The sequence below is a fragment of the Mauremys reevesii genome, linkage group 3, assembly GCF_016161935.1.
Source record: "Mauremys reevesii isolate NIE-2019 linkage group 3, ASM1616193v1, whole genome shotgun sequence".
Taxonomy (NCBI): domain Eukaryota; kingdom Metazoa; phylum Chordata; order Testudines; family Geoemydidae; genus Mauremys; species Mauremys reevesii.
The window spans coordinates 79,067,838-79,095,338 of NC_052625.1; the positions used below are offsets into that span (position 1 = coordinate 79,067,838).

A 27,501-nucleotide genomic window follows, 5' to 3' on the forward strand; every position below is an offset into this window, starting at 1 on the left:
TTACCTTATAAAGAGCAGACATTGAGGCAGATCCCACAACAAGTGCTATTCCAATAACTGAATGACTGTGGAATCCATCAGCATAGGTCATCATGACTATTCCTGCAATAGCAAGTATAGCAGCCACAATCTGGTAGGAAGCAAACAAACAAAGGAAGTGTTATTTAACAGCCCCTGGTGACTGAAATATTTAAGAGCCATTCTGAATGAGAGCTCAACATTTCTGCACCATCTACATCAAGCCTTATTGATGAGAAAAGAGCAACCACAGACAGCAGAGCAGTCTGCTAATGTGTTAAGAGAATATACAAGCCCCACCAGTTGGTTGAGAAACTGCCTGCAAGGAACGGTGAAGAAGAGACTATGTCAGATCTCAGAGCAACTGGCCAGGTGCTCTTCAGAGCATTGTCTCCTGATAAACCTGAAGAGGGAATTTCAGCTCTGTCACTGAGTCTTGACATCAGGTGGCCTCTGCATCAGGTGTTTGACAATAATACATGGTTTTGAATTTCCCAGTGCTTGAAGGAATGAATTAAAATCCGGGGGAGGTGTCAGGGGAAAGGGGCTTATTGAAAAAAACAGTAAAATAAAGAATATCTGAGTATTTTACAAGTCAGCCAGTGAGTTTATTCAGATGTAAAGGGGGAGATAGACTTTATGATTCAGAAGAATGTTTACATTTTGAGTGAGATTTTCAGAAGTGCCTAAAGGATCCATGAGCACATTTTCTATTGACTTTCAGTAGCACTTGGGCTCCTAAATCAGGTGCTTTTGAAAATTCTACCCTATGAGCATAGTCTACACTGATTTGGGAGAAGAGCTTAGCTGAGAAAATTGGTTGTGTGCTGCGTATTTAGTATTGACAGTGCTGATCAGTAGGCACAGTAGAGTGGGGAGAGCAGGATGTCTCCTGCTTCATAGACTACTCATACGGATCCCTCGGGGAAGAAAGTCAGCACAGTGTCTCAGCCATCCTGGGCATTTGAAGCAAAGGGATGGAAAGAAGGATAATAAAAATAGGAGAATCCCTGTTTATCCTGCAGATTTCGTTAGTTTCACTCCTCCAGGATCTTGGTTGTATATTCTAAAAGGAGTGGCTGGAAAACCAGGGAGAGACCAGTATATCATACATGTTCCATTTAGAAAGGAAAGGGAGATTTTATGTATCAGCCAGGTAAATGCTGTAATGTCACTCCTCAGAGCATCAAAGGCTGAATGCTATTTTTGCCCGAGGAACTTTAGTTGCTCATTGAAGATACTGGACTGACTGCCCTTGAGGGTAAATTTCTCTTTCTACACAATAGGCGCAGCCTGGCTCATGGCAGCGTAGGTCTCGCCACACTCCCCCGCCAGCACTCCTCAACACTGTTTGGTGGGCCCTTCTAGGGGTGGAAGGATTCAATCTCCAAGCCCATTCAATCCTATGCCTCTGCCAGCACTACCGACAGGAAAGCCAGTTAATGCCAGTGGTGGTTTTGGTGAGAGGCACCTGTTTAAACCTTATATCCAGGCTTCACATTCTTTGCGCTCTTTGTGATGTAATTAGAATAACCCATCCTATTCAAACCATAGCTAGGGGATCCCTGTAATAAGGTTATACAACTTTCAGGCAGGTGAACCCATCAGTTTTTTCCAGAGTCCAAAAATCTACAGCCTTAGAGAATATAATAGAATTTAGGCTACAAGAAAGAGCTGAAAAGCTTAAATACTAACTAATCTGACATACCACAGCTGGATGGGGGCAGGCTGGATGGAGGCAGTTTACAGATTTAGGGCCAAATTTTAAAACTAAGGTTCTAGGTTGCACCTGCAAAGGTGTACATGCACAAGTAATCAAAAATACAACCTATTTCTATATATGGCTATGCCACTACCTGCACAGTTACTCTTGTGTGCATGAATGTACAATTTTGCTAGTGTTTTTTTAGTGAGTTAGAGTCATATGAGCAGAGCAAAGGACAAAATCAGAAGAGACTGAAACATTTGAAAATTGTATCTATTCTGTATAGAGCTGGGACCTTTAGCTAAATAAAATTAATGCTCAATATTAGAAATGCTAATGAGATGGGGTTTGATCCGACAAGTTGCTAACTATAATGGGAGTTGAGAGAGCTCAGCACTTTGCAGGATTCATAGACTCTAACGCCAGAAGAGTTCACTGTGATCATCTAGTCTGACCTGCAGAGCACAGGCCACAGAACTTCCCTCAATAATTCCTGTTTGAACTAGAGCAGATCTTTTAGAAAAACGTCCAGTCTTGATTTACAAATTGCCAGTGCCTGAGAATACCACAAACCTTGGTAAACTGTAAACTGAAAGCCTCTTTCATCTTGGACATGGTGGAGAACTGAGCCCTCAATATCTGATTTTAACTATTTCTTGAGGCTTCGCTGCCTTACAGAATCTGAAACACTAGTGCAGCGCATCAGCAGTAGATTATAAATAAGGCTACGATTTAATCATGGGTATTTATAGTAAAAGTCATGGTCAGGTCATGGGCAATAAACAAAAATTTGTGGCCCTGTCCATGACTTATACTATAAATACCCCTGACTAAATCTTGACTGCTGTGGGGGGCGCCCCGAGGGGCTGCTGCTGCGGGGTGTGTGTGTGTGTGTCACGGAGGGCCGCTGCTTGGGGGTGGCGTGCCACGGGGAGCTGTTGCTGCGGGGTGTGAGCCATGGGGGCGCCGCTTCTGAGGGGTGCCCCAGGGGTTGCTGCTGGGAGGGGCAGGGCCGCTGGAACAACTGCTGCTCGGGCGGTCCCCAGGGCCAGCTGCTTGGGTGGCCCTGGGGTCAGCCACACTGGCCGCTGCAGAAGTCATAGAGGTTGCAGAAAGTCACGGAATCCATGACTTCCGTGACAGACACCACGTGTTTGGCCCTAATTATAAAATCTTTGGCACAGGGTTATATGTTTGTAGGGTGTCTAGTGCAGTGGGACCCTGGCCTCGAGGTAAATAATAAATAACAACTAACTGTGACTCCGAACACTTAGCTCCTGATTTTAGAAAGGGGCCCACCATTTTAGAAGTTCACCCCCAAATTAAATTCCAAACACGTGGTGTTTGTCCTTGTACCTGAACAAATCAGCTCCACTATGACTCAGGAACTTACAGAAAAGGGAAGGAACAGAAGGAAGAAAAGGTGGCCAGCCATCAACCAAGGAAAGAGGAGGAGACTCCATTCTAATCCCCAGTCATAAAGGGAAGTACCCTAGCACACTTGGTACTCAATACACAGTGAAAAGAAAGAAGAACAAAATCTTATTGCAGCATCTTCCCTCCACTAAAATGCCCAAGTCCTTCCCTGGAGGAGCCCTTGCTAATCCTCATGAAAGATACGAAGGAGTCAAGGAAGAGCCTGTCCTCTCTGCCCATTTTCCAGGGGAAACAAAATACAACCCACACCTGCAATCCATTTGCCACTACTCAGACAAGAAGTTAATATCCAAGAAGTTCAAGTATCCCAGAAAGTTCTCCCTCATCCTCTAGCACCTTGCCAGTTAATAGCTGGGTGAGGAGAATGTAACATGTCACTCTCATTCAGCACAAATGGGAGACAGTTCCTCGTGAAAACCACTTGGACTAAATCTTTGATTAGTGCCAGGCACCACTGTGGAGAACTGAAGTTTGGAAGGGGTACAGCACCTCTCCATGATCTATAACCTTCCTTGTCATGTTGTTCCTCCCTCTGGTACCACATGCCATCAATGACAGGAGGAGATACCTTGGCATACCTATGGTTTTAAAGCACTATTTCCTTATCAGGGACTATTGGAGAACTGTGTCTCCATTTATTTGCTACTGATTTACTGACAAGTTGGCTTATCCCAAGACAATACTAAAAATTAATAAAGAATAATTAAAGATGCTTCAGACCAAACCCTAGATCCAGCCCATTCATCACTTCACTCCCTTTCCTCTCTTGAAATGGGGGAAAGTTCAGACCTGGATCCACTCTTCAGTCATTAGCGCTGAACTCAATCAAGCCAAAACCCCAGATCTGAGCCTAGGAATCCAGATACGATCCTTCTGACATGAATGCATCATTACCAGTATCTTCCATTTATACAGTGCCTTTCATCCAGCAGGGTTACAAAGCATTCTGCCAACACACCATCTTTCTTGCCTGTGTGTGTGATTGTATGTTTACAATCTTTGTATCACTCACCATAGAAATGCAGCCACCTAAAGGGGTGCAACACATCAGTTGTTTAACAGGGTACAGCAACACTATACACTGCTTTGGAAAGTCACTAGGAATACCATCTTCAGCTGCAAATGCAGGAGAATTAAAGAGGGAAGGATGCAAATGTTTTCTACTAGAATTTGACCAGGACAATGGGGTACTTACTAAATGTCCCATGGGAGGGCTAGAGACCCTGATTGTTTTTTCCTCTTATCCAAAAGACAACACAACCAGCATTACAGTCACCCCCTAAAATCACTACAGCTCTCCTACAGAGGCTCCCTTACTGGTTACTCAACCCCCTTCCCCCCGCAGTTAAAAGAAGTTCCGTGTCAAGTCAGTCCGAAAGGTTAATGTGCAGACAACAGCTGGAAGGGCAAGGTACTCCTTTGCTGGTACCTTTTGTAATTTCCCCTATTGCAGCCTCAGGGCCATGCTGCAATAACAACAATGTGGCTCAAGCTTTTCAATCACACAGAAATAAATTCTTCTATTAAAGTTAATTTTTAATCTCTGCGTATCCTGGGGTTTAAAATCTCTCTGAAAACAAACTAGAAATATTGCCCAGGTTTACCGAGAAGAGAGCTGACTCCTCATCTCCACTTCAGCTGGTATAATGGGGCAGGAGTAAATCATTGGTGTCTTCACACTGTAATTGCTTTCAGCCCCACTATAGGAGCCACAGACCTGACACCGTGTCACTTTTGGGGAGTGCCGATGAATGCCAACTGCTGATTGGTGCTGCCTCTGCTGTCAGAGGGGAATATAATAGGTAATAATTGGAGATATACTAATCTCCTAGAACAGACATTGAAAGGTCATTGAGTTCAGCCCCCTGCCTTTACTAGCAGGACCAATTTTTTGCCCCAGATTCCTAAATGGCCTCCTTAAGGCTTGAACTCACAACCCTGGGTTTAGCAGGCTAAGGCTCAAACCACTGAGCTAGCCCGCTTAGTTCTAAGGGCTGAAATGTTCTTCAAGGGCATAAGGGAGACAGGACTTAATTCTAACAACTGTAAAGGGAATTCTGGATCAGATTGTCCCTCAAAGCTATGCATTGTGGGCCCCTCCTCCATCTTTCCCATGGAAGGGGTAAACTGTGTTGGTGGCACCTCTTGGACCAAACAGAGGGCTCTGTGTGACTGCAGGGTCTATGCAGAAGTTGGGAAGGCTGCAGGGAAATCTCTGTCTCCCACCTATGGGCCCACAGAATTAAGCAGAAAATCTAACAGAGAATTTATTGAAGTTGTGCTTTATTGGAGCTGTGCTGGCAAGTTCCAGCCTCCACAATGCCCCACTCAGAGATCTCCTGCTCCAGAATGCCCCCCTCTATCTAGCCTGTTGGACACAAACTAAGACCCGATAGTTCTCTCTAGCTCTTCACCTGCCAGAGTGACTTACACAGACTGTTAGGTAGTATTAGTACACGAGATCTCACTGAATTTTAGCCCAAACTGTGCAGTCATGGAATGGATTGCTGAGCACACTACAGGGGCATTTCTTCCCTCTCCCCTGCACTTCCACACAGAAACAAACCTTTTTAAAAACAGATACTTGAAAAATAGGAGTTGAATTAGCCACATCTATGTTTATATCAGTTGCTATCCACAACCAGGTCTAATACAGAACTTAATACTCCAGTAGCACAGGGCTTGTGTCATATGCAGATATGAGCTGCACCAATGAATTCACAGAATATGGACAAAAAATGTACAAGGACATGTAAAGCACCCGTAGAAATGCACAGTTAAAAAAATGTCTAAGTACCATAGGCTCAGTCCTTTCTAATCAAAAGAGAACAGGAAAAGGATGATAAATGTTCATGACCACACGGGGATACCAGTTATCCTTCATGTCACAGGCTGGGATAAGTTATCTCCTTTGGAAGGAACAGTGAGGAAAGAGAGCAAGTTCTAGGAAGAGGAGGCTGCAGTGTTGAGAGAGATCCATACAGTGATGGTTCTCAGTGCTGATTTGTTTTGTAATGAATGCATTTCTGCACAGGCTGGAGGACTGCAAGCTCTGTAAGGATATTATGCTGACTCATCTCATGACTTCACCTCTTCAAAAGATCAGAGAAACCTGCTGTTATTAGTGTCAGATGCTGATCTAAATGAGCCAACTGGAAAAGGGTTAAAGCGAAGGAGGGAGGGAGACAGAGAGATAAGGAGACACTTACCCTCACTCCCATGAACCTGTCCCTGAGAACGATCCATGAAAGCAAGAACACAAAAGCTTTGTTGCAGCAGAACAACACGGAGACATCCGTAGTGTTTATTTTCTTTATTGCATGTAAGTACAGGTAGTTTGTGAGTGTCCAAAGAACACCGAAGGGTGCTGCCTTGGTAAAAAACACCTTCATAGTCAAGCCATTGTCTCCAAAAAATCGGCAGCACTCCCTAAAACAAGGAAAGAAAGGCAATGTTATTATTCCCGAGTGGCAAACAAGTCCTTCATGCGTCGTACCAATTAGAATGCTCTTTTTTTGGTACCACGTCTTTCCTACAAGAAGGGTAACAAGTTTCAGTCTGCTGCAAAAGCCATCATTTGCACAAAAATTTCGAACACACAGAAGGGATTATAAAACTGAAAACGATGAGCACATAAGAGTATGGCGAAAGGTGGAGGTAGGGGATCAAAGTGAATAACTACAATATTAATAAGGTGCTTGCACCTTGCACTTTTAATCTCTATTTCTCAGAGCGCTTTGTTTCATTATTCTCATTTTACAGCAGGGGAAACAGAAGTGATTCTTTAGCTTGCCCAAGATCATCCAACAAATCAGTGGCCAGGCTGGGAGCAGAATCCAGGCCTTCTGATGCCCAACTCTTTGCCTTAGCCACTGAGCCAGCGGCCTCCCCGGTAAGCAGAGAAGAGAAGAGATGGATATTGAGGCAGGATTTGAAATGGCTGGGGACTCACTGGAACTAAGTTCAGGACAAGGCTTTTCCATCAGACAGGTGGATGTGGCTAAAGGCACTGCCACTGTCAGAGACTCACAGTGAGGACTAAGCTTTGCCCATAACCAGTTCAATGAATGGAGGAGAGGAAAAGGGAGTTGGTAAGGTCAGGTCTGAGGAGGCAATAGGGTCAGTGAAGATAAATAAGGATCAGGGTAATGAGGTTATGCTTGTGAGTTCTTGATGGAACGCAGGTGGTCAGCGTGTTCTCGGGCAAGCTGAAATTTGGCAAGGAGACCAGCCCAGAGGGAGTTGTAGTAATCAAAGTGAGAGGTTGGGAGTGCATGGATTAAGGAAGTGGGCAGACAGAAAGTGAAGATAAGGGCAGGTATGAATTATATTATGAATCCAGGTCCAGCTATAGGAGGTCCTGCAGATACTGTTGGTAAGATGGAAAAATAAACATTGATGGATCATTTCTGGTACATCCGACAAGGCGAGATCAGAGTCAAGGAGGTAGATGGAAGAAATTAGGGAGCATTAGGGCATTTACTCTAGTCTAAGAGAAGGAACCAGTCTTGGAGACAATAGGGTGGAGAAAATTTGAGTGGAACCAAGCACTAAGGACAGAGAGAGTGCACAGAGAGGTGGAGATGTTGGCAGGGACAAAGGATGGATGGGAAAAAGTTTGGTGTCATCAATATAAACATGATGTTTAATGTCAAAGAGAGAGCTGAGATGGTGATAAAGCACGGATTAGATAGTTAGAGGGGTAAAGAACACAGCTGTAGGACATCTTTTTTGGTGTAAACATTGTAAGCTAAAAATCAAGAGTCACTGGCTTTATGACTATTGTAAAACTAAAATGGCATGTGCTAGTCAAGTTGTTTGCATGCAAATTCAGTAATGCAAAATGGAAACACAGGGATTTGTAATCCGAAGAATATTGTTTGCAGCCTAATGACATGTTCAGATGGCCCTTACCAGACCTTCAGAGCTCTTTCCCCAAAACAACCCATACCAACTAGAGTTGAGAGGGTAAACCAGGGCCTTCCAGCCCAGTCCTGCATCCTGAGAGACCCACTAGAGCACCAAGCCCTCTGCCTCTCTTGCAATCCTCCACATGGAAGTAGCAGCAGATAGCGGGAGGAGTCTTCAGAGTCTGGTGACAATAATTCATCTCTGAAACCTGGATTCTGGTTGGGTTGGGTGTCCCAGTGGTTAAGGCCACTTTATGCCCTGGAGAATCATGGCCAGAATTTTTTTTTCATTTGCTGTATTGCAATTGGCTGTTGATAGCTCCTCATCCCTCCCTCATCAACCATAGCAACCGCCTTTCTCTTATGCTTCTCCCCTCCCGCCCTCTCTCCTCTCCTTCTTTTATCTACCTCCCTCTCTTACTTCAGAAATTCCTTCCTCTTCCCCACTTCAACCCTGAGTGCCCATCCCTCAAAAAAAAACCCCAAACCCTTTCAACAATATTTTTGGTAATGTAAACAAAACAATTATCTGAATCACTAAGTCAAAAATGAAGGAAAGACGCTGTTTGCCATCCATCACCATAATTGCTCTGCTTGCCCTTGTGTGCTATCACCCTTTCCCGACCACCTGCCTCGGGTGGGTGGGGTGGGGGTTATTTTCTACTTTGCAAGCTCTTGAGGGCAGGGACTGTGTCTTGTTCTTTATTTGCATAGCACACAGCACAATGGGGACCCAATCCTGGGACCTTTTGGCGCTACCACATTAGAAAGAATAGTAATCTAGAGCTTCTGCCAGCTACCTCTGTCACACACATAAATGGGCTCTTCAGAAATGTTGTCATGTTATTACTTTGGGAAGGGCTGTTCTCTGACATTTTGGAGGAGTTCTCTTCTTTGAAAAGCAACAGGTTTTTGGTTAGGCCCTTCTAATTTTTTAGATGGATTTCACTGAGACACAAGGAGGTCAAGAAATTTGTCCAAGGTGAGTCAGTGGTTCAGCTGGGATCAGAATATGTGCTCTTCTACACTAAAGGTTCCTGAGAGATTCTACACTGCCTTGAATCGTGTATAATCACTTCAACCTGTGCAAAAAGAGTGCGAACCCAGTGTAAAATACAACCATTCTGATTTGGTAGTCTTTTGTACCCTCTTTGCATTCTGCAAATGTATGAAGGACTGCACAAGGTGGAAAGATGGAAAATCAGAACCCCAGTCTTCTTACCATCAGGCTATGTGCTTTTCCAGGTAAGTGACAAGTAAGGGGTTGTTGTTGCTGAAAAATATACCCACCCTTAAATCTACTCATTTTTGGTGCCTTCTAAACATCATGCTAATAAAGTCCAAGGAGCCCTGAGGGATATGCACATTTTTTTATGCACAAAATCCTTCAAAGTATGACAGCTTGCTCTCAATAGATTTCTCTCCCCACATTTTCCTAGTTATTTATCAGAGCAGCTCAATGTTTTCTTGGTGCACCATCAGACGAGACCAAAACAATACAGTGCTCAAAGGAAAAAGCCCATTACTTGTGAAGACTTACCAACAGGCATCTGACAAAGGTTGCTGTGGATGAATAATGTTAGATAAATACCCCAGTGCAGACATTTTATGGGAAACAAGACAGGACTAAGACATGACCTCTGGAGCTATGGTAATTTTAGCACAGGCTGGATGTGAAATCACCAATGGATAATTGGCCTCTTCATTAAATACCTCTTAAGTACACTTTGGAGGCAGCTATTTCTTAAATATCAGCATGCTGTGCATCATTTTTATTCCGGCCGCACAAGTACATGATGCACATCAAATGTTTTAATCTTCATGTTTTATGAATACTGTTTGGTAAAAATCAATTTAATCGTATGCTCGATCAGAGGTTCTGTCCCACTGCCATCCATGCATGCTTAAATACACTGAAAGAGGCGACTTGTTTTAAATATTTAAACAATCTCATCTAGTGACAAAAACATTCTTCGTTTTTCTCAAGAAAAAATTATCAGTTGTTTATAGATTCAGAGTCTCTCAGGCAGGAAGAGACCATTATGATAATCTAGCTTGACCTGCGTAACACAGGTCATGGAGTTTTGTATAAGCCCTGATCCAAAGCCCACTGACATTAGTGGAAAGATTCCCATTGACTTCAGTGGGCTTTTGATCATACCCATAGAGCTTTAAGTGGACTGGAGCCTGCTTGTCTGTCTACCAACTCTAGGTAGTCAGAGACTGCAACTTGCCTTGTGTGATGTGCCTCCAGCACTTCAGATCATCTGAAGCATTTCAGTTAGCAGCTTCTGGTTTGATTATGAGGGTGCAGGTGGCAGGTTGTTCTCAGTGAGGGTCCTCAACTGTGCAACTCTTCCTGCTTCAGTTTGCCAAAGCCTGAATTTGTTGGTCCCCCTAGTCTTGCTGCCAGACTGGTCTTTGGCTTTTCTGGGACATGGGGAGAGGGTGATCAGGTAGATGGAGACAGTGGTACTTTCATTAGGAGGGTTCAATCTCTTGGATACTGGTCCTAAATTATTGCCATGTCTTAATATGGGCACCTGCACTTAGGACACTGAATGGGCATCTTTTAAAAAGAACTAAAATAAATATTTGTAAATAGGAATTTTGTAAATAGGAATATCTCCTGTGTTGTTGGCACTAATTACAACACAACTGCACTTCCAAACAATGTGATGCCAGCACACAGCCTGAGTAACTGGGTTCTGTGCTGACAAGCTCTATGGAGATTAAAAGAGTGTGTTTGTGTGCGTGTGTGTCTTCCCCCAGAGTGTACTCTATAGCAGAAGAACATAACACACCTGCAGTAGGTGGCCATTATATCTGTACAACACTTACCACAAAGCAACTGCAAGAAAAGCCTACAGCAATCACTGACAAGAACATAAGAATGGCCATAGTGGGTCACTGATGGACCTATCCTCCATGAACTTATCTAATTCTTTTTTGAACCCATTTATACTTTTGGCCTTCACAACATCCCTTGGCAATGAGCTCCATGGGTTGACTGTGCACTGTGTGAAGAAGTATTTCCTTTTGTTTGGTTTAAACCTGCTGACTACACAGGCGCCAACTTTTTTCTGCACCGGTGGGAGCTCGCGCCCCCGGCCCTGCCCCCACCCTGACCCCAAAGTCCCCGCCCTAACTCCACCCCTCCCTGCCCCTATTGGACCCCTCCCCAAATCCCCGCCTCCTCCCCCAAGCACTGGGAGGGAGAGGGGAGAATCAGGACGTGGCGGTGCGCTCAGGGGAAGAGGCAGAGGTGGAGGTGAGCTGGGGCTCACCATGGGTGCTCCAGCTCCGGAGCACCCACAGAGTCAGCGCCTATGGCTGCCTATTAATTTCATTGGGTGACCCCTGGGTCGTGTGTTATGTGAAGGGGTAAATAACACTTCCTTAGTCACTTTCTCCACGCTATTCATGATTGTATAGACCTCTATCATAGCCTCCCCCTTAGTCGCCTCTTTCCTAAAATGAACAGTCCAGTCTTCTTAATTTTTCCTCGTATGGAAGTTGTTCCATAACCCTAATCATTTTTGTTGCTCTTCTCTGCACCTCTTCTAATTCTAATATATCTTTTCTGAGATGGGGAGACCAGAACTGCACAAAGTATTACAGGTGTGGGTGTACCATGGATTTATACAGTGGCATTATAATATTTTCTGTCTTATTATCTCTCCCTTTCCTAATGGTTCCTAAAATTCTGTTTGCAATTTTGACTGTTGCTGCACACTGAGCGGATGTTTTCAGGGAACTATCTACAATGACGCCACAATCTCTTTTTTGAGTGGTACCAGCTAATTTAGAGCCCATCATTTTATATGTATAGTTGGGATACTTTTCTCCAATGTTTATTACTTTGCATTTATCAACATGCATTTCATCTGCCATTTTGTCACCCAGTTTAGTGAGAATCCTTTGCAACTCTTTGCAGTCAGCTTTGTAATTAACTATCTTGAATAATTTTGTATCATCTACAAATTTTGTCACCGCACTGTTCACCCTGTTTTCCAGATCATTTATGAATATGTTGAACAGCACTGGTCCCAGTACAGACCCATGAGGGAACTCCACTGTTTACCTCTTTCTGTTGTGAAAACTGACTATTTATTCCTACCCTTTGTTTCTGATATTTTAATCAATTATTAATCCATGAGAGGATCTTCCCTCTTATCCCATGACAGCTTACTTTGTTTAAGAGCCTTTGGTGAGGGACCTTGTCAAAAGCTTTCTGAAAGCTCAAGCAAACTATATTGATTGAACCATCCTCCTCCATATGCTTGTTGACTCCCTCAAAGAATTTTAATAGATTGGTGAGGCAAGCTGTGTTGACTTTCCCCCAACATATTGCGTTTGTTTGATAATGCTGTTCTTTACAATAGTTTCAATCAATTTGCCTGGTACTGAAGTCAGGCTCACTGGCCTGTAATTGCCAGGATCGCCTCTGGAGCCTTTTAAAAAGAAAATTGGCATTAAATTAGCTATCCACCATCTGGAACAGAGGCTGATTTAAACAACAGGTTACACCCCACAGTTAGTAGTTCTGCAATTTCATATCTGAGTTCCTTCAGAACTCTTGGAAGAATACCATGTGGTTCTTGTGACTTATTACTGTTTACTTTATTGGTTTGTTCCAAAACCTATCAATACCTCAATCTGGGACAGTTTCTCAGATTTGCCACCTAAAAAGAATGGTTTGGGTGTGGGGATCTTCACTCATCCTCTGAAGTGAAGACTGATGCAAATAATTCATTTAGCTATTCCGCAACAGCCTTGTCTTCCTTGAGTGCCTCAATCGTCCAGTAGTCCCACTGACTGTTAAACAGGCTTCCTGATTCTGATGTACTTAAAGGGTTTTTTGCTGTTAGTGTTTGTGTTGTGTTGTGTTGTGCTAATTGCTCTTCAAATTCTTTTTTGGCCTTCCTTATTACACTTGTCAGAGTTTATGCTCTTTTCTATTTTCCACACTAGGGTTTGCCTTCCAGTTTTTAAAGAGTGCCTTTTTGCCTCTAACTGCCTCTTTTACTTTGCTGTTTACCCATGTAGCATTTTTTTTGTACTGTAAAAGAGTCCCACTCACCACACGTTGTGCCTCCTTGGGGCTGGAAAATAGCTCTCACCCCATGTGGCACCCCCTTCCATTGGGTGCCCATGCTGTGGACCCTCTCTCTCTCTCTCTCTGTGACTCAGGGTACTTCTTCTTCTCCGGCCAGGTCACTATAGAGTTCCTCCCTTTTGAGATAACAAAGTCCCACCAGACAAACTGTCCAGACACTGTCTCAGATGGTCTTCCATTCCAGTCTCCAGGTCCTGTGTCACTTCCCTGTGGCAGGTTGGGGAACCTGGCCCACCCGCTACTCTGGGTTCCAGCCCAGGGGCCCTATGACTAGCAATCCAGGTATGCTCAGGCTCTATTTCCCTGGGCTCCTTCCAACCTCATCTCTCTATCACCTTGCCTATCTCTGGAGAGTCTCCTGGCCTCCTGCCAGACTCCTCAGTCCAGAGCAGGACCCCAGAACTTACTCTTCCCCTGAATCTCCTCCTTGTCTCTGGCCAACTCCCTTTCCCTCCAGGGAGTGACTGCAAACCTCTTCCCTGCAGACTCTTCCTGGTTTATAATCCTACCCCAGCTAGGCTTCATCTGCCATTAGATTTATCAATCCCTGGTTCTCCTTCAGGTGCAGCATATGCGGTTGATTGGCCCCTTCTGGCCAATATTAACTTGCTGAGGACTTGTGTGGGGTGGACACCCCATCACAGGTCCTCTTACCGTTTTTTTCATTTGGGGTATGCATTTAGTTTGAGCCTCTCTTATGATGTTTTTAAATAGTCCCAATGCAGCTTACAGGCATTTCACCCTTGTGACTGTTCCTTTTACTTTCTGTTTACCTTCCTCATTTTTGTGTAGTTCCCCTTTTTGAGGTTAAATGCTACATTGATGGGCTTCTTTGGCCACAGGGATTTAAATTTAATAACATTATGGTTGCTCTTACTGAGCAGTTCAACTATATTCACCTTTTGGAATAGATCCTGTGTTCCACTTAGGACTAAATCAAGAACTGCTTTGTAAGTTTCAGGACAAGCTGTTCCAAGAGGCAGTCATTTAATGTGTCTAGACATGTTATTTCTGCATCCCTTCCTGAGGTGACATGTACCCTGGCAATATGGGGATAGCTGAAATCTCCTATTATTAGTGGGTTCTCAGTGATGAGCTGCCAAAATACTAACAACTGGTTCCCTCCTCCTCCTCACCCCATGAGGGGTCATGCCCCCCCCCGGGGACTCCTGCCCCATCCAACCCCCCCATGTTCCTTGACAGCCCCCCCCCGGGACCCGTGCCCTATCTACCCCCCTTCCCTGTCCTCTGACTGCCCCTTGCCACCCCATCCAACCCCTTCTCTCATTCCTGATGGCACCCCGGGACCCCTGCACCATCCAACCACCCCTTCTCTCTGTCCCCCGACTGTCCCTGGAATCCCTACCCCTAACTGCCCCCCACCGCCCATCCAACCCCTGCTCCTTCCTGACTGCCACCCCAGGACCCTTGCCCCCGTTCAATCCCCCTGTTCCCTGCCCTCTGACTGCCCCGACACTAATCCACCCCCGCAACTCCCCTGCCCTCTTCCAACACCCACTCCCTGCTCCCTTACCGTGCTACCTGGAGGTGGGGGCCCAGCTGGGCTGGGGCTGGGACCGGAACCACCCGGCCAAGGTCGGGCCGGGCAGGAGACGCACCGCTCGGCTGAGGTCGGGGCCAGACCTGGGGGCTGGGCAACAGCTACGCCGCCCGGCGGGACCCGGGTGCCAGACCCGGAGACTGGGCAGGAGCCGCGCCGCCCGCCTGGACCCGGCGGCAGGAACTGGCGGCAGGAACCGCGCCGCCCGCCCGGACCCGGCGGCAGGAACCGCGCAGCCCGCCCGGACCCGGGGGCCGGACCCGGCGGCAGGGACCGCGCAGCCCGCCCGGACCCGGGGGCCGGACCTGGCGGCAGGGACCGCGCAGCCCGCCCGGACCCGGGGGCCGGACCCGGCAGCAGCAACCGCGCTGCCCGCCCGGACCGGCGGCAGGAACCGCGCAGCCTGCCTGGACCCGGGGGCCGGACCCGGCGGCAGGAACCGCGCCGCCCGCCCGGACCCGGCGGCAGGGACCGCGCAGCCCGCCCGGACCCGGGGGCCGGACCCGGTGGCAGGAACCACGCTGCCCGGCCGAGGTCGCAGCTGGACCCTGGGGGCAGGAGCTGCGCCACCCGACCCCAGAGTCTCGCCAGGACCTCCCCGAGCGGCGTGCCGCCTGGAGCCTTCCTCCCGGCCCCGGCCCCAGCCCCAGCCCCAGCTCACCTGGTGGAAGCCGCTGCTTCCTTCTCAGCCCTCCGAGGCTTTCCGTGCGAACAGCTGATTCGCGGGAAGCTGGGGAGGGGGAGGAGAAGCCGGAGGAGCTTCGGAAGAGGAGGCGGAGTGAGGTGAGCTGGGGCTGGGGGAAGGGTAGGGAGCTGCTACAGTTTTAGTTAAATTTAAAAGCCCTTTTGGAACTAGTTGTCCCTCCAGGAACAACCGGTTCTAAAGGGGGCTTCTAAATTTAACAACCAGTTCACGCGATCTGGTGCGAACCGGCAGCAGCTCACCACTGGGTTTTCTGCCTCTCTAATCAATCTGAGCATTTCACAATCACCGTCACCATCCTGGTGAAGTGGCCAGCAGCATTTTCCTACGGCTATATATAGTGCCACTCCCCCACCAGCATGACTTACTCATCATATTTTATACCCTGGTATTACCATGTCTTATTGATTATTCTCATTCCACCAAGTTTCTGTGATGCCTGTTATATCAATATCCTCATTTAATTCCAGGTACTCTCATGCAGCGCAAAGGCAGAGTCCTTATTCCAAACTCAAAGCCATTACAATTTTGGAGCATTTTTGCAGTCAAGGGCAGTTCCCTACAGAACTACTGATTGATAGACTCTCTCCTACAAGCTTCACTCCCATGTAACCTGCACCTTTGGTCCTCACTCTTATGACTCAGCCTGAAGCTCTCAATGAACACCCCACCTTCATATCCAGTGGCGTATTTTAAGCTTAAATAAGGGACTGACTTATGAGGACAATCAGATATGTCTGTCATGGACATACTATGGTCACGTGCCTACAAGAGGCCCAGCAAGAGTGACTGCATTAACCTGTTCTGCCTGTTCCATTGTATAGATAGTGTGCGCGCGTGTGGATTTGTCAAGGTGTCATCTCATAGCTATAGATAAGGAGTAAAATTTTCAAAAGTGCCCATGTCTGGCTGAAAGTCAAACGGTGGCAGACAGGTTATGTGAAATGAATAATCTTGTAGTGCTCTTCTAATTTCTAAATCTCAGACTGAGTTCAGCCAGAGATACCCCCTGATCCTCTCAAAGCTTGAAAATTACATTGATCTTTAACTGAAAGTGATCAAACCCAATCCCCCCTCCATAACCTACTGAAATTCCACAGTTCAGATAGTCTCACATATATCAAGGTTATGTCTTAAAAACTGCCTGGCTGCACTCTTGCTGACGCAGCTTTTGTTTGTGCAATGATGGACCAAGTTTCACTCTGCTTGGAACTCTGCACCATCAAGGACCTTGGCCCTGGAGTGGGGTCTATAGGAACCCCATCAGGGTAGGGAACTCAGAGGGTGCACCAGATCAGTGGATCCTTCAGTTACTCTGGTCACGTTCTCTTCCTGGTCACTGCTAACCATTTTTTGGGCTGTACTGGCTCTTTAAGGACCCCTCAGTGAAGAGATGGCTGCAACCACTTTTGGCTGTCACAACCTTCTCTCAGTAGACATTAAGTCTATGGGATCCCTGCACCTGCAGGTGTAATCCACGGTGAATCTTCTGCAGTAATTTCAACTGGCAGGACAGCAGGATGCTTTCATGTTACAGTACACAACACCATCTTAACAGGTTCCTGAGAGAAGGTGGTCACAGACATTAACTTCATTGACTCTGCTGCCAGAATTGCTAATAAGCTATTGCAACTGATCACATGCACTAGTTTAAAAAAATGAAAACCATAAGTAAGGGTAGAATTCAAGGTGGTAGAAAGTGGCAATGAAAGTATCAACCACAGCCTGCTTCTGTATTCTGTTAATGCTGGGAGCCTTGTTCGCATTCAGAAATACAGTATTCACACTCTCAAGAAATCCAAAGCCCATGACTGAAGTGGACAGCGGATAATTCTGTTAATACATGTCACACCATGGCATTGAGAGATGGAGAGGCTTGTCACATGTGGCAGTTTGGAACCACTTCCAGAGAAATATTACACTGTAGGTGTGCTTACGCACCCATAGTTTAACCAGTTTCACTCTGCATGGTTCTAGATGAAAGTATAGGCAATAAAGACAGGCACATGCCACACGTTGGACTGGATTCTCTTTTCTCTCACATAAGTTTGATGCTGGTGTAACTACATTACATTCTTAACTTACGCCAGTCTGAGAGCCCTCTGAGTTTACTGCAGAGCCCTGAACTGATTGGGAATGCTCAGAACTGGGACAGAGCAAAGCTAAAGGCTGTGTTTAGCTACTCAGAGCTATCCTGCCCCAGGGGCAGTTCTAGGAGGGTTTTTGTTTCATTATGACATAATTCCTGCCCACAACTCCCAGGCACAGAGGGGGAGCATATCTTGCTACACAATCCTTTAGGATGCTACAGCATATATATCCCCTTGCTTGTCCTGGCAGCTGTGCTAGCTGGTGCAGAGGGTGGAATGGGTCCTTGCTCTTCCTTGCCCCCTGTAGGGTAGCTTGACCACACAGAAGTGCCAAGAGGGAACAGTGCCCAAACTAAGGTAGTGTGACTGCCCTCTGCACTGGCTCCTTGCTCCAGCATCCTTACCCACAACTTTGCATGCCCATGTGGGACTAGTCACAACCTGGTCCTAAATGGGACCTAAATTAACCAAACATATGGAGCTGCAGAACCTCTCCTGTGGCCGGGCAGAGGATTCTGCTGGAAAATGTAAAAATCATAACCCAGAGGTGTGTGTGAGGTGGTTATTGGTAGATCGAACTCTACAGGAGTGGTGAAGCTGTCTGGGTGGGAAGGCACTGGAAGCTGAAAAACAAAATCTACAGGAGTTGGATGAGAAGGATGTGCTGCTGGGGAAAAAGTATTTTGCAACCTCTCATCAGAGCAAGAGGTCCCAGATCCACTGATCTGCCTTACTAAGCCAAAACTACCTTGCCTTGCTGTTTAGTTTGTGCAATGGTACTGCCTGGCTGGTGACAGCTATGCCAGAATAGGGCTCTCCCACCACAGAACTGTGTACGAACTAGATTGCAATGGAGTTTTGTACCTGTCGTACCTCCTATTTGGTTGGGTTTTTTTTGTCTTTTAATACGTGACACAGTCACTCTGTCTAATTGGCCTTGCTCAGTATTATTGGCATCAAGTTCCCTGAAAAGATGCTGCCTTTTCAGTTCTCTGTAGTCCTTTTCTATAGATTGAACACAGATGTGAATGATAACAGAACTCTTCCAAACTCTGTGCAGGTCTAAGAGTTGCTAAGCTTATCTAATATGAATCACCTGTTAACCCCTAATCATGGGACCAGATTCATCGGTACCTTCCAGCTGCTTTGCTCAGTGCCAGCAATGCAAAGCAGCTGTTAAAGCCAGCTTAACTGTCTGGATCTACAGTTGTTGTGTGTTGCTGGAGTGGCACAAAGCAGTGAGTGTTCTGGCAAATCTTGCCCCAGATATTTACCCCACACTTTCTACACAGAAAATACCTGGATTTGGTTTCTTGAAAGTACACACAAATAAACAAGTGTCTTCTTGAGAAAAAATAAACAAAAAAGGCTCCTGTATTAGAATCTCAGGGTTGGAAGGGACCTCAGGAGGTCATCTAGTCCAACAAGTGCTACATTCTGGCACCAGACAAAGTCTGTCCCAACGTCTGTTGTGTATATTGTCCAAAGCTAGATTATGTCAGTAAAACACTGGAGTGCTGAATCCTTGAACAAATAAAGGTATTTTTCAACTGATGTATATCACAACTGAAGAAGAACAAGGTATCGAATAGGTGCAAGGGCTAAATTTGCAGTTGTTGTCAGCATGTGTAATATATTGCTAGTAATAGTGTTGCATTTGCTCATGCCAATGGCAAACCTTGCCTCCAGTCTCATTAGATTCTCAGCTGTAAGTCTAGTTAGAACAAAGGGGAGTTACAGTAAATAATATGTTCCCAGAAGAGAAGAGACCCCAGAACAGGCATTGAAATTTTTTTGTGGAACAGCTAGGGCTGCCTATAGTAAGATCCCAATGGACAGGTTTTTTTTTTTTTTACAAAACCAGAATACAAGCATCCATATAAATATATATCTGTGAGCATATTCTCTCATCCGTAGGCTTTCAACATAACTAGAGATACAGGACAAAATTCTCCTCTCCATTCTGCACTGAAGAATTGTATGGAGAATTTCAATGGAGATCAATGACAGAGCTCCTCATAGTTTTCAGCTTTGCTGCACACTGTGAGAACTCATGTTTCAAGAACATTAGTGAGGATAGAACTCTGCTTCCAATACAAATGCCTCTGACCACTGAGCTAAGTTAAACTCTAATAGTATTAAAGTGATAAGCAAGTTGTGTAATTAAAGGATCAATAGTACAGGAAGTAAAAAGCTTGGAGAGTGATTGTTTTGCCCAAATTATTCACTTTTGATACATATTCCTCTCATGTCTTCTTATATTTCACTTTGTTTTTCCCATATGTTTACTGTCAACTCCAGTGGGTTATCTTCAGTCATCTTTTCTATTGGCTTGTAGCACTAATAAGTCAGATCACTCAGGTCAGCACTGGTGCAACTATACACATACTTATTCTGGCCTACCCAGCTATATAAATATTGGGTCTCATTATCCTCTGCCTTTCAACCTGTGCAATCATCTACACCTGTGCCAAGTGGGTATAAAATGCATCCATTCTCATTTGGTTGGTTTGATGCACATATTGCACAGGTGTAAATGACTACACATAATCCAAAGCAGTGGAGAATCAGACCAATTATGTGACAATAATTAAAGATAGAAAAGGCAAAGGAAGATGCATGCTGCTAAAAACTTTAATTGTGAGACTGATGGGAAAGAAACTTAGAAGCAATGATTTTAATGTAGCATTTCAGTTAGAAGTTTTATTTAGTTGCAACACCTGCTTTTACTTACTTAGCATGCAATTTAGGCAGTAACTATTTTTGATTTACCTCATTTGGAGATGCAGAGCTCCCCGTGTTTAGAAATGTTTTTGAGGAGCTGGTTGTGTTATTGTCATGCATCAATTAATTTGCCATTTACTATGTTAATGAAGATGTACATAAAAAAGATTTATGAAGAAAACAAGAATGAATGTATAAAATACTAAAGTAGTAAACAGTTTAGTTAGAGTCAGTGGCATAAACAGTGATCTATTCCATAGATCCATCACAGGCTTTTCCTACAGTACCTCTCACTAAAGGATCTAAGTGCATCACACACATCACTGTGATATAATAGCAGCTACACTGCTATCACCAAGTGACATTAGAGGCATGTCTACACAGCAAAAGCTGGGCACAGACTGACCCACCAGAGCTAGCACTGTGCAGGAACTAGCCTATCCAGGCTGGCTTGAATCTAGCTAGCGCAGGTAACAATAGCAATGAAGACAGCGAAGCATGGACTTCAGTGTGGGCTAGTGAGCCAAATATGCATCCAGGTGCCATACTAGGCTTGCACTACCTACACTGAAGCCTGGGTGGTGCTGTCTTCACTGCTATTGTCACCAGTGCTAGCTGGATTCAAGCTAGCTCGTGTTTAGTGTGCGGGTGGCTGTGTGGTCAGACTAGTTGATCTGTTGGTCCCTTCTGGCCTTAAATGCTATGATTCTATGTACATTGGAGCAGCTGTCCTGTCACAATGGAGCAGCTGCCTCCATATAGCATCTTCCTCTGGAAGACTGTGTTCAATTAACACCTGTGAGCATGGATAGAATTGGGATGAAGGTACATCGCATTAGTAGACACTCCCTTAGGCTCTCTCACCCACTTGGTGAACCTTGTATTAAATGAGACTGTAAACTCTTTGGGGCCAGGATCATGTCTTGCTATGCATATGCACGAAATCTAGCACAGTGGGGCCTCAATCATGATTCAGACCTCTGGGTGCTATTGTAATACATTAATTTAATTATCTTTGATTTTATTTTACTCTGATTTGGGGTTCTCATTCTTCTGAGATCATCTACTTCTCAATGGCAGAACTGCTGCTGGTCATCACTTTGTCCCTGATCCTGCAAAAGAATCTTATGGATGGAAATAATAATAATTGGAGATATACCAATCTCCTAGAACTGGAAGGGACCTTGAAAGGTCATTGAGTCCAGCCCCCTGCCTTCACTAGGAGGACCAATTTTTACCCCAGATCCCTAAGTGGTCTCCTCAAGGATTGAACTCATAACCCTGGCTTTAGCAGGCCAATGCTCAAACCACTGAGCTATCCCTCCCCCCTCACTCATGCCTGTATGGATCCCTTTGCAGGCCTGGGGTCTTTCACAGAATGACAGCCTTACACATCCTGTGAGATCTTGCAAGCATCCTAGAATGTATAAAGTTCTCCTTGTGCTGCCTACACCTATCATCTTGGAGGTTCTCAAGCCTTGAATATAAATATCACTGAAACGGCCAGAACTTTCACAATTAACTGAAGGATAAGGTAATATACAAGATAATGTATTATGGGCAAGTTGTCACAAAGCTGATAAATTAGTTAATATTTTTTATGTCGCTTTGAAATGCAGAGCACTGTATAAGTGCTCAGTGTAATTACATAAAAGCTCCTAATGAATGTGAATAGCGATGAAAATTTTAGGAATGGGCTGAAAATGCTATGAGCTCATTTATGGTATGAAAAAGTGGCTGAAATACTGACAGAGAAAATATGGAGAATATATGGGAAAGGATGGGACACTCCCCTCCCCTGAGTACCCTAATCAGATGCTATTAGACTACTGAAAATGGAGACTAGGGCCCTGCTCTTTGAGTGAAGGATGGTGTGACATTGCACACCATAATGCTTTATAGAAATATGCTTATGAATGTAAATATGATACAACTGGAATATGTTTTATGCTGGATATGCCATGTAACATATCTGTGCAAAGGTTATGTTCTTCTGCATGTATTCGTCCTATTTGTATGAATGTATCATTCTTGTATCTTAAACTAGAAATGTGAAATATAACTCTGAGGTCCTATTGTAATTATGCGAAGTGTGGGCCATTAATGGTGGTTTGGAATCTTGATGGCTCCCATCAACCAGGACAATTCACTGTAGATGGCTCTGTTTACTTGCAAGCCTACCTGTGAATCAGGCTGGGGAAAATGAAGGCTTGAGGTCTCACAGGACATGTGACCATGTCACCTGCTACCGGAATCCATCTTAAACCTGAGGCTTTTCCATTTAGAAGTGGTGGGGACCCAAAGAGACAAAAGATTCCTGCCTTGTGCCAAAGCTATATAAGGGGGTGGAACAGAACAAAGGGGGCTGCAGTCATGAGAAATTCCCTAGCTACCACCTGAGCTGGAACAAGGACTGTACTGGGGAAAGGATTGGGCCCAGACTAGAAGGAGGCTAGTCTGTGAAAGAAGCTTATTGGAACATCTCTGAGGGTGATATTTACCTGCATTTAGTTTCCTACTGTATTAGGCTTAGACTGGCGTGCTTTATTTTGTTTGGTAATTTACTTTGTTCTGTCTGTTATTACTTGTAACCACTTAAATCCTACCATTTGTATTAAATAAAATCACTTTTTACTTATTAATTAACCCAGAGTATGTATTAATGCGTGGGCGGGAGTTAAGGGGGGGAACAGCTGTGTAGATCTCTCTATCAGTGTTACAGAGGCCAAACAACTTATGAGTTTACCCTGTATAAGCAGTGTGCACGTAAGCAGTGTGAAAAAGTGCAGAATTCTGATACAGGAGCATTTCACAACTGCTTGGCATTCATTTTACACAGGGTGCAAATGACAACATCATGTGAGAATGAGGCCCATAATGTTGTTACAACTATGCTAAAGAATAGTAATTATCGGTATGTAATATGCAGATGATAAAAGGAGCAAATAACCACTGTTTTAAGGAAACTTGCACTACTGGATCAAACACTTTAAAGCCAGGATATGCCATGGCAGCCTTTCATGTACCAAGAAAGGCACTGACTGACTAAAGCTCAAAGAGAGCTGATTGTTGATATACTTAGAATTGGTTGCTATTTTGACTGCATTAAAACAGGGGCGTGCAAGCCTCAATAACTGTAGGAATGCTGGCCTCCCTAAACACTTTTAAATCCATTAAATGAGGGAGAGGAAGGTTTAGTCTATAAAACAACATGCATTGGTTTGTGTTTTGGGTTACCAGGGGAACAAACAGACTCAGCTGAATTCTGGCTCAGCGGTAATGACAGCAAATGAGGGTGCAGCTAAGGCTGCAAAAAAAAAAAAAAAGGGGGGGGAGGGAGGAATTACAACAAGGGGAAAAATATAGGCAAGAAATTAATGCCCCTCAAAATATGGACAAATGGCAGGAACACTGAAGCAATGAAAGAAACACAGTACATTTATCAAAGTGGTGCCATCAGACTCTGGTTCCTGCTTCTGTGTTCCTTACAGTCCCCAAAGAGTTCAGTGGGAATTTAGCTTGTGATATTTGCATAAAGTGCCCTGTTTCCGTGAACATTTCTGCCAGTGAACTCATTTGCTAGATAATTGTGAGCATAATAAGGGAGCACAAAATAGGTTTGAACGCAGCGTGAACCAACATCACCTCAATCTTATCTGGATCCAGTCTTAGCCAGTGAATTCACTTAAAAAGTAAAAGAATATACAAGGGTTGTTTTTTCATCACTCACCCTGTTTGGGTCATAGTGAGAGTCTTACTCCCAAAGCGTTGGGTTTACGAACTAAACAAGATTGAAAAGCTGTGTGGATATTACATCCAACTTCATTGAGGTCATTCCTGAAAGATGCCCTCTCATGGGTTACAGGGCCCTACAGTGAACAAGGGCTGAACTCCAACACAGCTTCCTTCTCCCTTAAACAGGTGCTCCAGGGAAGGATTATGAGAGCAGCTGCTTGAGAAGCAGCAGGAATACATACTCTTGGGCTGCTCTATCCTCTGGGGTCTTGCGCCGGGCTTGAACTATGGAGGATTTTTTTTAAATGTTAACTTATAACTAACTCTTTGAGAGAGATAAGGTGGGGGAGATAATATCTTTTATTGGACCAACTTCTGTTGGTGAGAGAGACAAGCTTTTGAGCCACACAGAGCTCTTCCTCAGGTCTGGGAAAGGAACTCCCAGCACCACAGCAAAAATGTAAGGTGGAACAGATTGTTTAGCACAAATAGCACATATTGTAAGGGCCCATTCAAGGTAGAGTAGTTTGGTAATACCTCTGCAGTCAAAAGACAAAAAGACGGGGCTAGTGGGTTATAGGTTGTTGTTATAAGCAATAAATCCCTTGTCTCTGTTCAGTCCATAATTTTTGGTGTCTAGCAGAGTAATGAATTTAAGCGCCCAGGCTCATCTTTTGAAAGTGTTGTGCTGGATTCATATGAGGATGAAGACTGATAGGTTACATATACAGTGACTGCTTTGTGAAAAACGTTCCTCTATAAGTAAATAGAGTGTTTTCGTTTTTTATCATTTTCCTGTGTGAGTTCAAGAGCATAGTGATTGTCTGGTTTCACCTGCATCGTTGTTATTAGGCTATTTAGTGCACTGAATGAGGTATACCACATGTTGTAATAGGCATGTGTAAGACCCATGGATCTTGAGAGGTGTGTTGTAGGGGGTGTTGATCATTGTAGCAGTGGAGACATGTCTGCAGGTTTTGCATCTGTTGTTCTGGCAGGGTCTGGTGTCGCTTTGAGTTGGTGGGTTCTGGCCTGTGGGGAGCTTGCTTCTAGTGATGAGCTTGGAGAGGTTGGGGGGTTGTTTGAAGGCCAGAAGCGGGAGTCAGAAAAGATTTCTTTCAGGATGGGGTTTCCATCGAGTATGGGATGCAGGTAGTTATTTGATGATCCTTCATAGGGGTTCCATGGGTGGGGTGGTAGGTGAGTCAGAGGGGATTTTATTTCTGTACTGAAGCAGGTTCTCTTGGGGTATTTGGGTGGCCTGTTCCATGATGCAATCTACTTCTCTGGTGGAGTATCCTTGTTTGGTGAAGGCGGTTTTAAGTGTATTAAGGTGTATATCCTGGATTTTAGCCTCGAAGCATATTCTGTGGTATCTGAGTGTCTGGCTATAGATAACAGAGTTTTTGGTGTATTTGGAGTGATTACTGGATCTATGAACTAGGTGTGGTGATCCATGGGAGGGTTCCATTGCTGAAACTGATCGTGGTGTCCAGGAAATTGATGGTGGTGCGGGAGAGTTCCAGAGAGAGTTTAATGGACGGATGGTGGTTGTTGAAGTTGTGGTAGAAATCTCAGAGGGAGTTTAAGCTGTCTGACCCGGGGCTGCAAATACTGTTTTACACTCCCTCATAGATTTCCTCACACAGGAAAAATATAAAAGACCAAAACACCCTTGTCTCTCTCACCAACAGAAGTTGGTCCAATAAAAGACATTACCTCACCCACCCTGTCTCTCTAATATCCTGGGATTGACACGGCTACAGCTACACTACAAACAACACTTTTGTTATAAACACTAACCAAGGCTTTTAGGAAAAGACCTTGCTGGCTATGACTGCTTTTTCCCTGCTGTGTTATTCCACCAGCTTACATGTCAGTACAATGTTGCATGCAGGCTCCTGTGGAGAGCTGAAGATCACAGTTAGGATGTTGCACAGTTCAGACACTGAGGAGTAGTCTACATACCTCAGAATTCTGCAGGGAGGCACCCAACATTTATTTTGTGGCTTGTAGTACCCTCCGCATCACATGTCTCTTCAACAGAAGCGTCACTCCCTGTTCCTTTACTTCTGGCTCTGGGCTCAGAGAGGCAACTCCCCACCTCTTAAACATGCTGTTAGCTTCAGAAAAAGATTCTTCCCTAGCTCTGGTGGGTCAGAAAGCCCCTCAGCCACCTCCACTCAGAAGGTGCCTGTCACAGGGCGGGACTCACCCCTGCAGCGCCTCCCGCTGGTCGTCCAGGGAATTAGTGTTTCCAGCCTCCGGAGCGCCCTCTGCAGGCCAGTGTCCTGCTTGCCGCTGGGCCCGAGTCCCTCCTGGACCCCAGTGCCCCTTTCAGGCCGGGGTGCTGCCCCCTGGCAGTACCCTCACAGATCTAGGTCTCCCTTCCCTGAGGAACCCCCACCTTCTATCCTCACCTCGCCTCAGTCTGTGGCCACTGCCTGTCATCAGCTAGCCCCCGTTCCCTGGGGCAGACTGCAGTCTAAGTGCCACTCATCACCAGCAAGCGGGGTTTGGACCTGCTGCCTCTGCCTACCCTTGGGCTGCCCTCTGCAACCCCAGTACCCTTTCCTTGGCCTTTAACAAGGCCTGCAGCCTGGGGGGTTTCTAGGCTGGAGCTCCCCAGCTCTTCTGGCCTTCCCCTAGCCCTGGTCCAGTCTCGGTACCCTGCTTAGCTCCTAGCAGCCAGGCTCATCCCTCTCCACATCTAGAGACAGTGTGTCTGTGTGCTCCTGGCCCACTGCCCTCTTATAAGGGCCAGCTAGGCCCTGATTGGGGAGTGGCTGCATCTGTGGCTGGTTCCCCAATCAGCTGAGGCTTGCTGCTTTCCTAGCAGCAGCCCTCTCGCAGCCTCAGCCCTCTTCCACAGCTGATTTCAAGCCCTTCAGGGCAGGAGCGGGTGACCACCCTGCTACAGTGCCCTGTCCTAAAGGACCTAAAGGGCAGCCTAATAGAAACTTCCGACCCTGGCCTCAGCTGGTGCTGCATGCCACATCCCCCAGCTCTTACTTGGCTGAAAAAGTGACCATGAAACTGGTTATTGTTCATGAGATCTGCATCTGGTATGTATTCAGTCCTCTCTGTTTAGGTTGGTGATTAAAATAAGTTTTTTACTCTCTTTAGCCCCGCAGAGCCTACACAGATGAGAGTGTGAGCAGGATTCTATTCCTCCTTGTGCATCATCAACAGAAGTGTTTACTAAATTCCAGTCACTAAATTCCAGTAACAAACCTGTGCAAGCCCATTGTAGGCTACTGAAGCTGAACAGTAGCATTCTGTAACACACAGAAATGATTACACAAGGTGCATGGCAGCAGAGAGTCAGGCCCTTTGTCTTCAGTTTTTACGTACTGGGCTAACAATTTCCCCTGTGTTACGCTATTACATTCCCACCTCCCATGCCCTCTTCTCTACTACAATGATGGCTGCCTCGTTTCCTGTTTGTTCAGTTCTCCCACACGTACCTCTGCGCCTTCTTTCATGCCAACTCTGTGCA

At 45.4% G+C, this 27,501-nt stretch overlaps 1 protein-coding gene across 5 annotated transcripts in view; it reads right to left on the bottom strand.

Annotated features, from left to right (window-relative positions):
* The window catches only part of SLC35F3 (solute carrier family 35 member F3), a 256,997-nt gene that overhangs the window by 10,443 nt on the left and 219,053 nt on the right, over positions 1 to 27,501 (bottom strand). For all 5 annotated transcript variants that reach the window (XM_039532627.1, XM_039532633.1, XM_039532632.1 and 2 more), the window contains 2 exons: positions 6,370 to 6,589; positions 5 to 130 (listed from right to left, as the gene is read on the bottom strand). In XM_039532627.1, coding sequence (XP_039388561.1) covers positions 5 to 130; positions 6,370 to 6,589 — 346 coding nt within the window. The remainder of the gene's footprint in view (positions 1 to 4; positions 131 to 6,369; positions 6,590 to 27,501) is intronic.